The sequence below is a fragment of the Chanodichthys erythropterus genome, chromosome 15 (genome assembly GCF_024489055.1).
Source record: "Chanodichthys erythropterus isolate Z2021 chromosome 15, ASM2448905v1, whole genome shotgun sequence".
Taxonomy (NCBI): Eukaryota; Metazoa; Chordata; class Actinopteri; order Cypriniformes; family Xenocyprididae; genus Chanodichthys; species Chanodichthys erythropterus.
The window spans coordinates 17,410,991-17,424,724 of record NC_090235.1 but is presented as its reverse complement, the minus strand read 5'-3'; the positions used below and the strand labels follow the sequence as shown (position 1 = coordinate 17,424,724).

Sequence of the window (13,734 nt, the reverse complement as noted above, 5' to 3'; positions counted from 1 at the left end):
AAATTCTGTCAATGGTGGGGAAAGAGTTAAAGGATTAGTTCACTTCAGAATTAACATTTCCTGATAATTTACTCACCCCCATGTCATCCAAGATGTTTGTCTTTCTTTCTTCAGTCGAAAAGAAATTAAGGTTTTTTGAGGAAAACATTCCAATATAGTGGACTTTCCAACATGATTACGTAATGCGTGGCGCATCACAGAGCAGTGCAAGACGAGCATTTGTGGTTAAAAAGTATATTATTTTTATTGTTGTTTAGAAAATGTTTGATGGTTTCTCTAGATCAGACTCTTATTCCTCGTCTGGGATCATGTAGAGCTCTTTGAAACTGACATTTGGACCTTCAACCCGTTGAACCCCAGTGAAGTCCACTATATGGGAATGTTTTCCTCAGAAACCTTCATTTCTTTCTGACTGAAGAAAGAAAAACATGAACATCTTATGTTTAAGACAACTTTGATCGTGCACTTATTCGTCAGCAGCTCACTCAGTCTCTGTTATTTTTCAGATGCGTTCGCAAAATCAAAGCATATCTATATAAACGATGTCCATTCTACTTTTTGTGCATGTTTGTTTGCATACTGAACCGAAATATTTGAGTATGAATTTGTGTACTGTTACACCCATCTTCAGAGCAGTTTTCCCACTCACCTGACCCATCATGGTCTCCTTGTACTGCTTCTTCTGTGTGACCTTGATGGGCGGCAGCTTGGTGACGGCGGACACTAGGAAGTTCATGAGGATGTCCTCACAGTTGGCCAGCTGGTCCACCATGCTCTTCAGGCTGTTTGGCAGGAAGTGGGTGTACAGGAAGTGGTAATATCTGGAGAAGAGGACACGGACATTGTCAAGGACAGGCTGACAGACAACCAAATCATAAATTCAAAAGCTCAATAGGACAATGAGCACAATTTGTTGGGTTGATAAAAGATATTGATTTTTCATTTAGCTTAAAAAAAAATCCCTTTAAATCAATGGATCTTTTCCAGTCAAGTGTCCTTGCAGCAAGTTTCTAGATTACTGAGGAAACTGAAAATCATGTTTTCTGACTCAATTAATGAACAATGTGATCTAAAGCCAATGTCAATTAAACTAAATGAAAATTAGAAATGTTGCATTGGCAATAAAATCTGAGTTTAAGATTTAAAATGATTAAATCTTTCAAATCATTAGCTGGAAATAAATAACTAAAATAAAATAAATTAATTGCTAAATAAAATATAAAGGCTATTTCAAAAAAATCATAAAACTAAACTAAACTAAAATAACTGCTTTGTAACAACATGAATTTTGCATATTATGCATGTTAAATACAGTAAATTAAAAAATATATATTATATTGCTAAGAAAATACATTTTTCATACACATTTTTATGATATTTTAAGGAAGTTCCTTTAGTTTTTCCTGTCTGTGGTGTTCTGATGATGGAAATTAATCCTTTAACTATTTCCTGTTTGTAAAGATATTAAGTGCATGGAGAGACATTATTAATTTCCATATATTTTGCACTTTAAAAAAAAATAGAGTGTGTTTAATCTAGAGTTTATATATAATATAATCATCTGCATATTTCAAAAATGTCCTCATCTACCGACTGCAATGTTACTCTTCTTTTTAGAGAACTGTGGAGATTTAGCTGTGGTGTTACAGTGTTTCATTTCAGACAGCATTTCATTAAATTACTCAAGCTTTTACCAGATCCATCACACTTTTTCAGTGCACAGCCAAAAGGTATATTATTTTGTCAAATTTCTACCTCTTGTTTGCCACTCCAATAAAATAATGAACTAGTTACTCAACTCAACCAAATCAGAACTGAATTGAAACCTTGTAATTCAAATTGAGAAACTGGTGCCTGTATAAAGCCGTAACACAGTCAGATGCCGTGTTAAACAGTACTTCGGTCATGTTTTTGTCCAAAGGCCTTAATAATAATAATAAAAAATAAAGATATGACATTCAAAGTATGTGAGGTAGTACAATTAGATCCTTTTTACTGAATCCAAACGGTTTTAATTATATTTTGCAACATATAAAGGTATTTTAATGATTTTGAAGTGTCAAAAGGTCATTCGGTTAAACCGTCCAAAGGCCAAAACAGCCATTTTATTTGTGATTAAAATATCTTAAAATGTAATAAATGTATCCATTTTTTATTCTGGCATGATTTTATAACATCATATATCAACATGGTGCAAAATGATATTAAAATTATGTGTAGAAGTCGTTGCTTTGTTATGAGAAAAAATGTCCAGAAAAATGAATTTCATTGATGTCATTCGGAGTAACCAATATACTGTAAAGGGGCCATTTTGGATCAAGTCATGTGGTCAATATCATGTGACATCATTCAGACACCTGCAAAGGACCACATTGTCATGAAGTAAAGTAACTAATTCTGTCTTAACTATTTGAAAAATTCATGTTTTAATGTGCCGAAACATCAGGTCATTCGGTACAACCGCTATAAAACATGGAAAATGTTGTCATATTTTAAAAACTTGTACTAAATATAAAATGTTTGATTGTCCTTTTGCTAGATATCAGCCTGTTAGCATTGTCTGAAAACATCGTCATTCGGTAAAACCGAAATTTTGGTTAAACTGAATGACTTTTTTGTAAAAAATGACAAAATCAGTGTTAATTGATTATAAAAACCACATAATCTCATTGTTAACACTTAATAAAACTTCAAAATTAATTATATCTCCATTATGTTTTTTTAGACTTTTAAAAACCTTCATCAATGACCCACGTATAGTAATGTAGAAACTTTAAAACAAAACTACACTAGCATTCAAAAGGTTAGGGTCAGTAAGATTAATGTTTTAAAAGAGTCTCTTCTGCTCACCAAGCCTGTGTTTATTTGATCAAAATTACAGTAAAAATAGTGAAATATTTTTACAAATTAAATCAGCTGTTTTCTATGTGAATATATAGTAAAGTGTAATTTATTCCTGAATTTTCAGCATCATTACTCCAGTCTTCAGTGTCACATGATCCTTCAGAAATCATTCTGATATGCTGATTTGCTGCTCAAGAAACATTTAAAAACAGTTCATATATTTGTGGAAATGCTGATACATTTCTTTCATGAACAGAAAGTTGAAAAGAACAGCATTTCTGTAACTTTTGATTAATTTAATGCAACTCAAAGTCTAAATAAAAAAATCTAACATGGCTCATCTTTAGGCAGCAGAAATACAGCTGTGCTAATAAAACATTTTTTAGTCTTGTAAGCTGAAGTTTCTGAAGTTTATTTTGATCGGAGTGTACCTGTGGTAAATGGCAGCTCCGGTGAGAACCATGGAATAGTCATTGGTCCATTTAGAGGTGTAACCCCAGCGCTCCTTATTATTGTCCCAGAAGTGACTGCGGGCAGGATATCCCACAATTCTCTCCGGGAAACTCTGCCACACCGTGAAGGCAAAGTCCACCTGCAAGACAACGATGAGCTCGAGTTAGAAAGCGCTCGCGCTACAAAGAGTTAAAAGAACGAATAAAGAGATTTCTCATGACAAAAGCCAGACACGCTTTCAAAGCTCCTGGCAGAGAAGATGCCCTCCTTTTTCTAAGATCAAAGCATTTAAACAAATAATTACTGAAACACATCAATAGTGTCAGCGGCTGGATCTGAACTGAACCGCACAGACTAACTATACACACCGAACCCCAGCGGCAGAACATCCGCCTCACATGTACGGCTCCAGATACACAAACAGGGTTATTTGGGAGGGGGAGTTCAAGAACGAAAGCGTAATTGGAGTTTTCCTGCGGCGTGGTCAATATAACACATGATTAAAGATATCCATTTCAGGAAGAAAAGAGGAAGGCGCAGGAGGGAAGAGGGTTGTGTGAACGCTGACTCTGCTGCCTCTGATAAGAGACGGCCATTTCTCACCGCTAACGCAGAGGACAGAAAGAAGCCGAAGGAGGGCTGGGGAGGCCATGCTGGGCTGATTATGGGTGGCGGAAGCACAGCGGTTGCAATATCTGCACTGCCAGCTGAAAGGTTGGGGGTTTAATCCGAGAACGGCTGAAGAGGAGAGCGATCACAACCCTGCTCGAACAATAAGGCGTCTTTCACTTTAAGGCGCTGCGGAGTTATGGATCCGACATCTACCCTGTTGTGAGCTTCAGTTTAATCTGGGGCCAGAAAAGCACTCTTCTGATGATAGTTTGGGAATCTTTTGGATCAAAAACAGCCGGATCATTTTCCATCTCTCTGATCATTTCATTAAACATGCTGTTCTGGCTACTGTACGGATAAAACTTTTATATGTAAATGACCTCTGATATGATTGGCTACATGAACTGATGCATGAGATTAATAATAGTAAACATATACCTAACACATACAAACACACTCACACACACACACACACACACAGAGAGTCCGTACCTCAGTGGTCGACAACACCGTGTCCTCATCCAGACTCAACACTGCATCACTGACGATACTGTCATACGGCTGAAACCGGCTGCTCATGACCTGTGGAGAGAAGAGACAGACGTACAGTCACATCCAACTACATCTTTATCATTCTTGGTGAAAACAGGGAATAAAGAATAAAGTCCAAATATTTGGTTATTGTGCATGTGCGGTTTGTCACTAATAAAATGCTGAAATTTACAAAATGAGACAATAATCGCACAACAACAGGCCACACACACACACAGAGCTTCATACACAAACACACATGCAAACACTTTCATTCATCTTCAGTCAAAACATACAGACAAATCAAGCCTCGACGGCACAGAACAGTGACAGGGGGTCATAAAAGCACCGAAAGAGGACTGTGTCTAACTGGAAATAACACACACACACTTCCCGTTGTAAATCCCCAGACGACACACTGCCGCAGGGATCGCTCCCGACGCAATCTGCACTTCTAGAAAGCCACAGTCACAATATGAAGGTGAAAGATGAGGAACGCACAGGTGAGTGAAGTCAGGATTAAATCTAACACGAGAAATCTCACATCTCTCTCCCTCAAATCCAGACGCCACGGTGACGAAACACAGAATAAAGTCTGAGCGCTGAGAGTCATACTGAACAGAGCTTACAGTCACTATCAAATCAAAATGGACAGTTTATTATAAATGATTTATCCGTAAAATTCATGTTCCTCGTAATCTTGATTCAGAATATCTTCCTCTCCCTCTTGCAGCAGCATCTCTTCTCTGATGATGAGGGCGGGGCAACCTGTCACTCACATGAGATCCACCAACCACACCCATCCAATCAATTCCCCACAGACAAAATCAAGCCCCGCCCTACATTTGTTCTTATCTGCGAAGCGTTTCACTCAATATACGTCACGATAGAAAAGACTAGCACAACTTCCCTTTCATGCTGACTTTAAAGGGATAGTTCACTGAAAAATTAATATTTCTGTCAGTAATTACTCTCCCTCATGTCGTTCCACACCCGTGTGACCTTCGGTCATCTTCAGAACACAAATAACATCTTTATTCAACAATCTCTGTTATTATCCTTACGCAGGTGACGCACAGTGAAGCTTCCATGTTTACGTCCGAATGCCGGCTCAGTATTGGCCAAAGCTGATCACGTGATGCAGGAGCCGGCCAATAATGAGTCGGCTTTCTGACGTAGAAGTGCTGGACGTAAACAACATATGAGAATGACACAGAAGAGAAGAGATTGTTGAATAAAGTTATTTTTGTTTTGTTTTTGCACACAAAAAGTATTCTCGTCTCTTCATAACATTAAGTTTGATCCACTGCAGTCACATGACCGTTTTAACGATGTCTTTAAGTTCCTTTCTGGAACTTGAAAGTGTTGATTATATTGCTGTCTATATACCTCTCAGATTTCATCAAAAAATATCTTAATTTGTGTTCTGAAGATGAACGAAGGTCTTACTGGTGTGGAACGACATGAGGGAGAGTAATTAATGACTGAATTTCATTTTCATTTGGTGCCACAAATAAATAGTTTGGTGCAAAAATTTAGAATGCACCAGAATTTCAACAACAGAAAATATTCAGCTTAAACAGCAAAAAAAAAAAAAAAAAAAAAAATATATATATATATATATAAATTTTCAATTTCGGCCAAAATAGTTTTGAAGGCCTAAAAATCATTGACCAAAATGATGATGCCTTTTGATTGTCAGCATTTATTTTGTGTATAACAGGTATAATACCTGAGAACATCAGGATTCAATTATCTAAATTTAATTACTACAATTTTTGGTTTTGCCAATTTTTATTTTGCTTATTATATATATATATATATATATATTTATATATATATATATATATATATATATATTATATATACACACACACACACATATACATACTACCGCTCAAAAGTTTGGGATCAGTAAGATTTTTAATGTTTTTAAAAGAAGTTTTGTCTGCTCACCAAGGGTGCCTTTACTTACTTAAAAATACAGTAAAAACAGTAATATTGTGAAATATTATTACGATTTAAAATGACTGTTTTGAAAATTTTAAAATGTAATTTATTCTTGCGTTGGCAAAGCTGAATTTTCAGCATCGTTAATCCAGTCTTCAGTGTCACAAGATCCTTTATTTTTTATATATATATTTTTATATATATTATATATATATATATTAGGGCTGTCAAGCAATTAAAATTTTAATTTAATTAATCGCTAAATAATCACACATCAAATTTGGCAGAAAAATTACTCCCAAAAGATAATTTAAAATCATTATTGTGTAAAGCATCAAATAAACATTACAAAAAGTGCCTTCAGCAAGAAGCCATTTTTTTTTATAACTATGGAAATATGAAATTATTTTTTTAATGAAATTATACTCTTAAGTAAGAAACTAAAACTGCCAGTAGGTGGCAGTAAATGTCAATGATTAAGACATTCATTCATTCGATTTGTTGGTTCACACGACTGATTCAAAACACAGATTCAGAAATGAAACACCGGTGCGTGTGTGTGTGTGTGCGTGTGTGTGTGTGTGTGGCTCGGAGACAAACAGTTCTGCTTCGTCTTTATATTTTCATTGGCAAAATTATATTTTGTCTAAAATTGTGTCTAAAATAACAATATTAACTTCTTATTTATTGATCTGTTGTATAATATCAGTATCACATTTGCACTCGTGCCATTCTGGACAAACAGAACTCGTGCGATATTGCGCTTGTTACTCATGTGATACTGATTAACTTATGATGTAAATATGAGACAAAAAACTCAAACAGGGGCATTTTTTGCCACATATCTTGACTTTTAAGGACATCTTAATGTCAGATGATCTATGTAGGTCTGGGGACGAAGCGTTTAAACATGTTATTTTTTACCGTAATTAATCTAATTAACATGTTAAATCAAGCCCTAATATATATAATAAAAGACAGGAAATTTAATATATTCACCAAATCACACAGAATAACTTTTCACAATCCAATAAATGTCTAAAAATCAAGTCCTATATAATTTCCCTCTGACTGTTGCACTTCACACAGAAACTAAACTAATTCTCAACATGTAGTTGATGTGGATTCATGCGGCCTTTAATGAAAGCCAGAGCAGCTCAGTTGTACCGCAGGACGTGAGAGTCTGAATGGCACAGTATTCTCCGCAGGACCTCATATGCTGTACGAACGGGAGTGTTTAATAAGGAAAATGCCTAAAGCTACACTTATGTGGCGTGGGACCAGGCTGTCAATCATGGCTTAAAAGAGCTGTCTCCTCGTCGGCTAGTCTGGGTGGGAACACACACACACACACACACACACACACACACACACACACACACACACACACACACACACACCCTCTGTAAACAAGACGGCCACAAGCCGTACAAACCACAGGCTGACTGGCACTACTTCACTGCTCTCTTCCCTCACCAGAGGAAAACTAATCCCTCTCCACTCCAAACACTGGGAAACAACACTCACAGTCCCTCTCTGTTCCACACACACACACTGAACTATTATATTATGAAAAAAAAAGGAAATAGGCATATTTAAGTAGCATAAGATGAAAAACCATGACAGAAAACCGAAAAATCACCTTGTTCTCTCCTTCGATGACAATGATGGGCACTGAGGTGGCCGGCCATCGATGCTTGGCAGGTAAAGGCTTGTCACAGTTCCACAATACAATAATCTGAGATCAAACAGAAAGAAAGAGACATCAGCAACACAAAGATTTTCAAAAGTCATGCATTTCTATTACTGAGGTCGAACATCACCTTAACTCAATCTGATCCAGTTCCCAGCTTATACGTTTCTTCCCCAGAAATTAAATACAAATCATAATATTACATGTCATACATAATCATATGTCATCAAAAGAGCATGTGACAGTGAGTTTATGATGGTGTATCTGGTGTTTGCATTATCCGGGGATGACAGCGTTACAGGAATGCCGTGTCGGGTTCAATTTAAAGCTTGTAAGAGCCGTGAGGATTTTATATTCATTTTGTTTTGTCACTTTCAAGTGTGTTTGAGTGATTACACCTCCAGCTGAAGTGACTGCTCTGGTTTTACGTTAACACTCATAAATGTTTCATGTGGAGGGTTTTTAGAGGGGTCCTTCCTCTCAGTGATTTAGAAGTCAGTTGGTTCACAGAGCCGGGTTAAATAACTCATTAAGAGCGCTCGAGTGGTTGGACTCAACCCAACACTTTCAGGGACTTTTCAAATCAAGAGTTAGCGTGTGTTTACATGCACAACAGAACGCTGATAGACTATCAAAAATCATCTCGTGCTACAAACCCAACCAGAAAAATTAATGCATATAAATGAGAATTTAAAATGCTGAAACGATCAGGTTTGACATCAAAACATGAATACATGCGCAAACTGAATAAGCTGATGGAAAAGCAATGAGAGGTGTGAAAGAGAAACTGGGTAAAGGTACAGGCTTGCTGATCAGGTTTATAAGGTTTTGCTACCAAATAAATAAATAAATAAATAAACATTTAAATTGAAATAAATTCCAATTTATTGGTGTAAATATGGAAATTAAATCAAATTACATTTCAAATCAAGAGTGTTTATATGCACAACAAAACTGAAAAAACAGCTTGTTCTGAAAAACCCACAAGAAAAATAAATGCATATAAATCAATGACATTCTCTGGGCTTGACATCAAAACATTAGGTTTATAAACTTTCCCCAACAATAATAATAATAAATAAAAATACAAATCTTGTAAATATTATATTAATTTAAATACATGTAATAATTTATTAAAATTTTATATATATATATATATATATATATATATATATATATATATATATATATATATATATATATATATATATATATATATATATATATATATATATATTACACACACATTTTAATAAATTATTAAATGTATTTAAATTAATACTAGATTTGTATTTGTATTAATATTTAAATGTGTATTTTATTACTCTTATATTATATAAATCTTATTTTAAATTTCTGTGACTTTAACAAGTGCAAATTAATGACATTTATTATATTTAAATTAAAATGTAATATTTATTTTATTACTTTGTATATACAATTGTATAATATAATATTATAAATTAAATAAATTGTGCGGCACTTTTTTGTTAACGAGTGCAACCTTCCCCAATAAAAAAAATAAATAAAAAAAATGTCAAATTATTAAAATATATTGAAATTAATATAACATTTATTATATTTTCAATTAAAATTAAATGTGTGTTTTATTAATCTCTATTATATTATATTATATTATATTATATTATATTATATTATATTATATTATATTATATTATATTATATTATATTATATTATATTATATATTTTAATGTTATTTTATTTTTCTGTCGCATTTATCAAGGAGTGCAATTTTCCTCAAAAAAAAAAAAAAAAAACACTGAAAGAAGTTACTAAAATGTACTGAAATTAATATAACATTTATAATATATTTTCAATTAAAATTCAATTTGTCTATTAAATTATATTATATTTTTCTGTGGCACTTTGTTAACAACTGCAACTTCCCCAATAATAAAAAAGGGTCAATTTAAATCAATTATTAAAATTATTATAATTAGTATTGAAATTAAGAATTATTTTTTAATTTAAATAAAATTAATGTTGTATTACTTTATATATAAAATTGTATGTTATATTATAAACTTTATATTATATTATATTAGAATCGTATTTTATTTTTTGTGGCACTTGTTAATGGGAATGATTCAGGCTCGACTGCTGTTTTTACACACGCAAAGTGAAAAAGTACTGTATTAATGCACCCATTTTAAAATCCTGTTTTAATGCGCTGGTGATATAAACATCCGTCGAGCCTTTTACTTAAGCACATCTTTCATTTCATTAACTCCCAATCGCAGATTCACTCAGCTCTCAGAGCAGACATAATAAACCAAAGCTCGACTGTCTAATGATATTACATGCAGGAGGATCAGGAGAACTCTTCAAACTCCGTAATCTATAATAAGATCAGAGACATAATTAAACTACTTAAACTCTTCGAAACAAAACAAAGCCCGAGGTTTGGATTTTTTGATAAGGCAGACTGTGTTCATGGACGAGATACGACCAGCACTGGATCATGTTTAATATTGTTGACAGATTCTGAGTGAAGCCTCGGGTGGATTTTAAGTATCAATCAACCGTAAAATGTGCGGTCAACTAGATGTCCAACAGATTTATTTAGTAAGATCCATAGAAATGACAGCTTAGAGATGATTTAGTCTTTATATATATTGCCCAAAAAAATCCTATAAACATGACCAACATAATTAAAGGATTAAATGGGATTTATGGGAATAAAGAAAATAAGGATGATAAAAAGCTCTAGGTCTAACTGTAGTAGTGAAGTAATCAGTTTAAACTATTTGCAAATTTTATATATAAAATATATATTATACTATATAGTAGTTCCAGGCAGATTTTGATGTTCATATCACTTCGCCAAATGATTTCAGTTTTTACAGCCTACAACAGCAAAAGACACTGACCAAGAAAATAAATATAGTAAACAATAGGATAAAAACGACCATGTTTTATCACGTTTTATTATGCACGGAAAGCAAATACTCACATACAGTACGGACACACACTCAACCATGTTATCGGTGCGATTTTATCAGTAAAATAGTTTAGCAACTTAAAGGTCACATGACATTTCTCTCTAGTGAGGCAATAACGGCGCTGTTCTTGAAGCTGATAAACTTACAGTTTCACTATTAGTAGAAAATTGCTGCCGAACACTGTTGAGACGCACAGATCTCTCTCTCTCCCTCTATAACTGCATTAATAACTGCATTATTCATTATACTAGTCTAAAAATTTTACTTTTAAAACTTTTTGTCGTCCTAATAACAAACAGAGTTCATCAGAGCAGCTTCAAGAAGATTTGTTGAGAATCTTTTTGAATATATCATGTTTTTCTTTTTATGACTTGTTTTTAAGGACCTGTAGGGTCCCTTTAAGTAGTTTTCACTTGCCTAATTAAAATTGGCATTTTTAACTCATTATTTTTATGTCTTTTAAACGCAGACGGCATCTCTATCAACTCTCACAGCGGTGGGTCCCAGTCTCAGTTACCTAGCCTGCCAGAACGAGCTCAAAAGACGCCCGTCGTTCTCCTCTTGTTTATTTATATCCCTCCTTCCTCTACTTCCTCTCCTATGTGCAAAGACTCCAGCTGAAGAACTGTAGCTAAAGGAGTCTAGCATTGCTATTCCCATCCCTCCACTTCAGCCGGAGTCGAGCGTGCTCAATTCAAGCTCCGCCAGAGAAACAAAAGCCAAGCGTTCGGCGGCCTTTTCAAGCCCTCCCTCGGAGAAGAGAGGAGACCGTCTGAGAAAACTGTGTGAGCGCAACATGCTTCATGTAGTCAGCGTTGCATTTAATTCCCCTCGTCTTCCTCCCCCACTTGCCTCTCTCTCTCTCTCTCTCCTGCACATCAGAGAGGAATCAATACGTATCAGTTCCCAGGGTGGTAAACACTTCAGAAGGCAGTGGATGCCATGGAAACTCTCGGGCTGCTGGGCTCTGGTTTAGTCCCTGAGGTTTAAGAGGGGTGTAAAAACTGAGGGGGCGGCAGAGACGAGCCGTCCAGATGCAAAGTGTGACGCTTCAAAACGCTTTTAACTTTGAGAGATATCCACTCGTCTTCAAGAGGAACACAACATCGCTCGGCGTCCTCGTCAGATCAAATGTCAGCGTTTTCTGAGTTTCGGGGCCACTACACAGTTCCAAGAGGCCTTAAAATTATTTAAAATAAGACAAAATCTACTTTAAAATAAGCGAAAACAGCTAAAACTCAAGATGCAAGCGGTCATATTTTCATATTTTTATTAATTCCGTCAAAACCTGTCAGTTTTACTGAAGAACCACAGATCCTGCAGACTTGGAAATCTAGGATATATGAGGATTTTTTAAAACTCTCACTTCTAGAACTGGAAAAATCATGGACATTTGTATTTTTTTTTCCAGTTATTGATTTTTTTTTTTTTTTTTTTGTGAGACATTTTTTTTAATAATGTTAAAAAACCTGTAATCACAAATGACAAATTTTTTTTTAATTAAATGTAAATCCTGAAAAACTTTATTGAATATTTAATTATTTATAATTAATTTATTTAATTATTTTAAGAACATGTTGCATTACAAATATACTTAAGAATATTTATATAAATATTTTTATATTTAATTAAATTAATTTATATAGTCACTCCTAGTTCCTGTAAATAAAAAAGTTTGAAATTGAGCAGCTTTTTCTTTAAAGCAGAAGCAAATATCTTCACATATTTAATATATTAGCAATCATTTATTAATATTTTTAAGTCATCCTGGGGCCCTGTGGAATTTTACTGAGGCCTCCAGGTCGAAAACCACTCATTAAGTCTGATTAATTAAAAAAAAATAATATTGAATTATTAATTACGAACAAAAACATTGATTAAAAAAAGCACGAAAGCCAGCTAAAAAGCAGCTAAATCATCTTCATCTAGATCTTTTCTCAGCAAATGCAATAATATATGCAATGATTTATGCAATAATATATGCAGTAATTTATCATTAATTTCCTGAATTAATCAGGTGCTCTTACCTGAGCGCAGTACTGAGATCTGGCCACTGAGACGAGGAGCTTGAGAATGGGTTGAGATTGAGAAACCAGCGGCGTGACAGCATGGATAACAGCAGTGAACTTAGGACTCGGCTTGATCCCTAAAAAAACAAGAGAATTAGTTTGAAAGGATTAGATTAGAATCATAATCATGCAAAAATTATATAAAAGAGCTCTATTCACTGGACGTTTTCATTTTTTGCTGATTTTGGGGGCGAAAAAATAAAAATAGAATTCTATGCAATGATTTAAATATGGTAAAATGTATACAAATTTTGAATAAAGGGGCGGGGCTTGGTTGAGTTAGTGTGTTGAAACTGCCGGTTATGGTAAGGGGCCGGGCATTTCCCAAACACCAATCACAACACACTGCTCCAGCCGACCAATCAGAGCACACTGTGCTTTTCAGAAGGAGGGGCTTCATAGAGACAGGAACTAAACAGAGCGTTACTGACAGACTGGGAAAAGAGGAGCTGCAACAATGGAGAATATGAGGAACATAATCAACATTCAAGCAGGAAAACCTTCTAGTAGACTTTGAATAGGCCTCTTCACGGAGTATGACTGAAGTGTGATTTAATGGGAGATAATTAATCCAAGTTTTACAGTTATTAAACAAACGACATGTTTAATTACAATCAA

General features: G+C 34.5%; 1 protein-coding gene across 1 annotated transcript in view; it reads right to left on the bottom strand.

The window, feature by feature from the left end:
• The window catches only part of ext1b (exostosin glycosyltransferase 1b), a 103,551-nt gene that overhangs the window by 3,596 nt on the left and 86,221 nt on the right, over positions 1 to 13,734 (bottom strand). The window contains exons 6-10 of the mRNA XM_067411588.1: positions 13,075 to 13,193; positions 8,033 to 8,128; positions 4,402 to 4,491; positions 3,276 to 3,436; positions 650 to 821 (exon numbers count right to left, since the gene is read on the bottom strand). Of these exons, the coding sequence (XP_067267689.1) occupies positions 650 to 821; positions 3,276 to 3,436; positions 4,402 to 4,491; positions 8,033 to 8,128; positions 13,075 to 13,193 (638 nt within the window). The remainder of the gene's footprint in view (positions 1 to 649; positions 822 to 3,275; positions 3,437 to 4,401; positions 4,492 to 8,032; positions 8,129 to 13,074; positions 13,194 to 13,734) is intronic.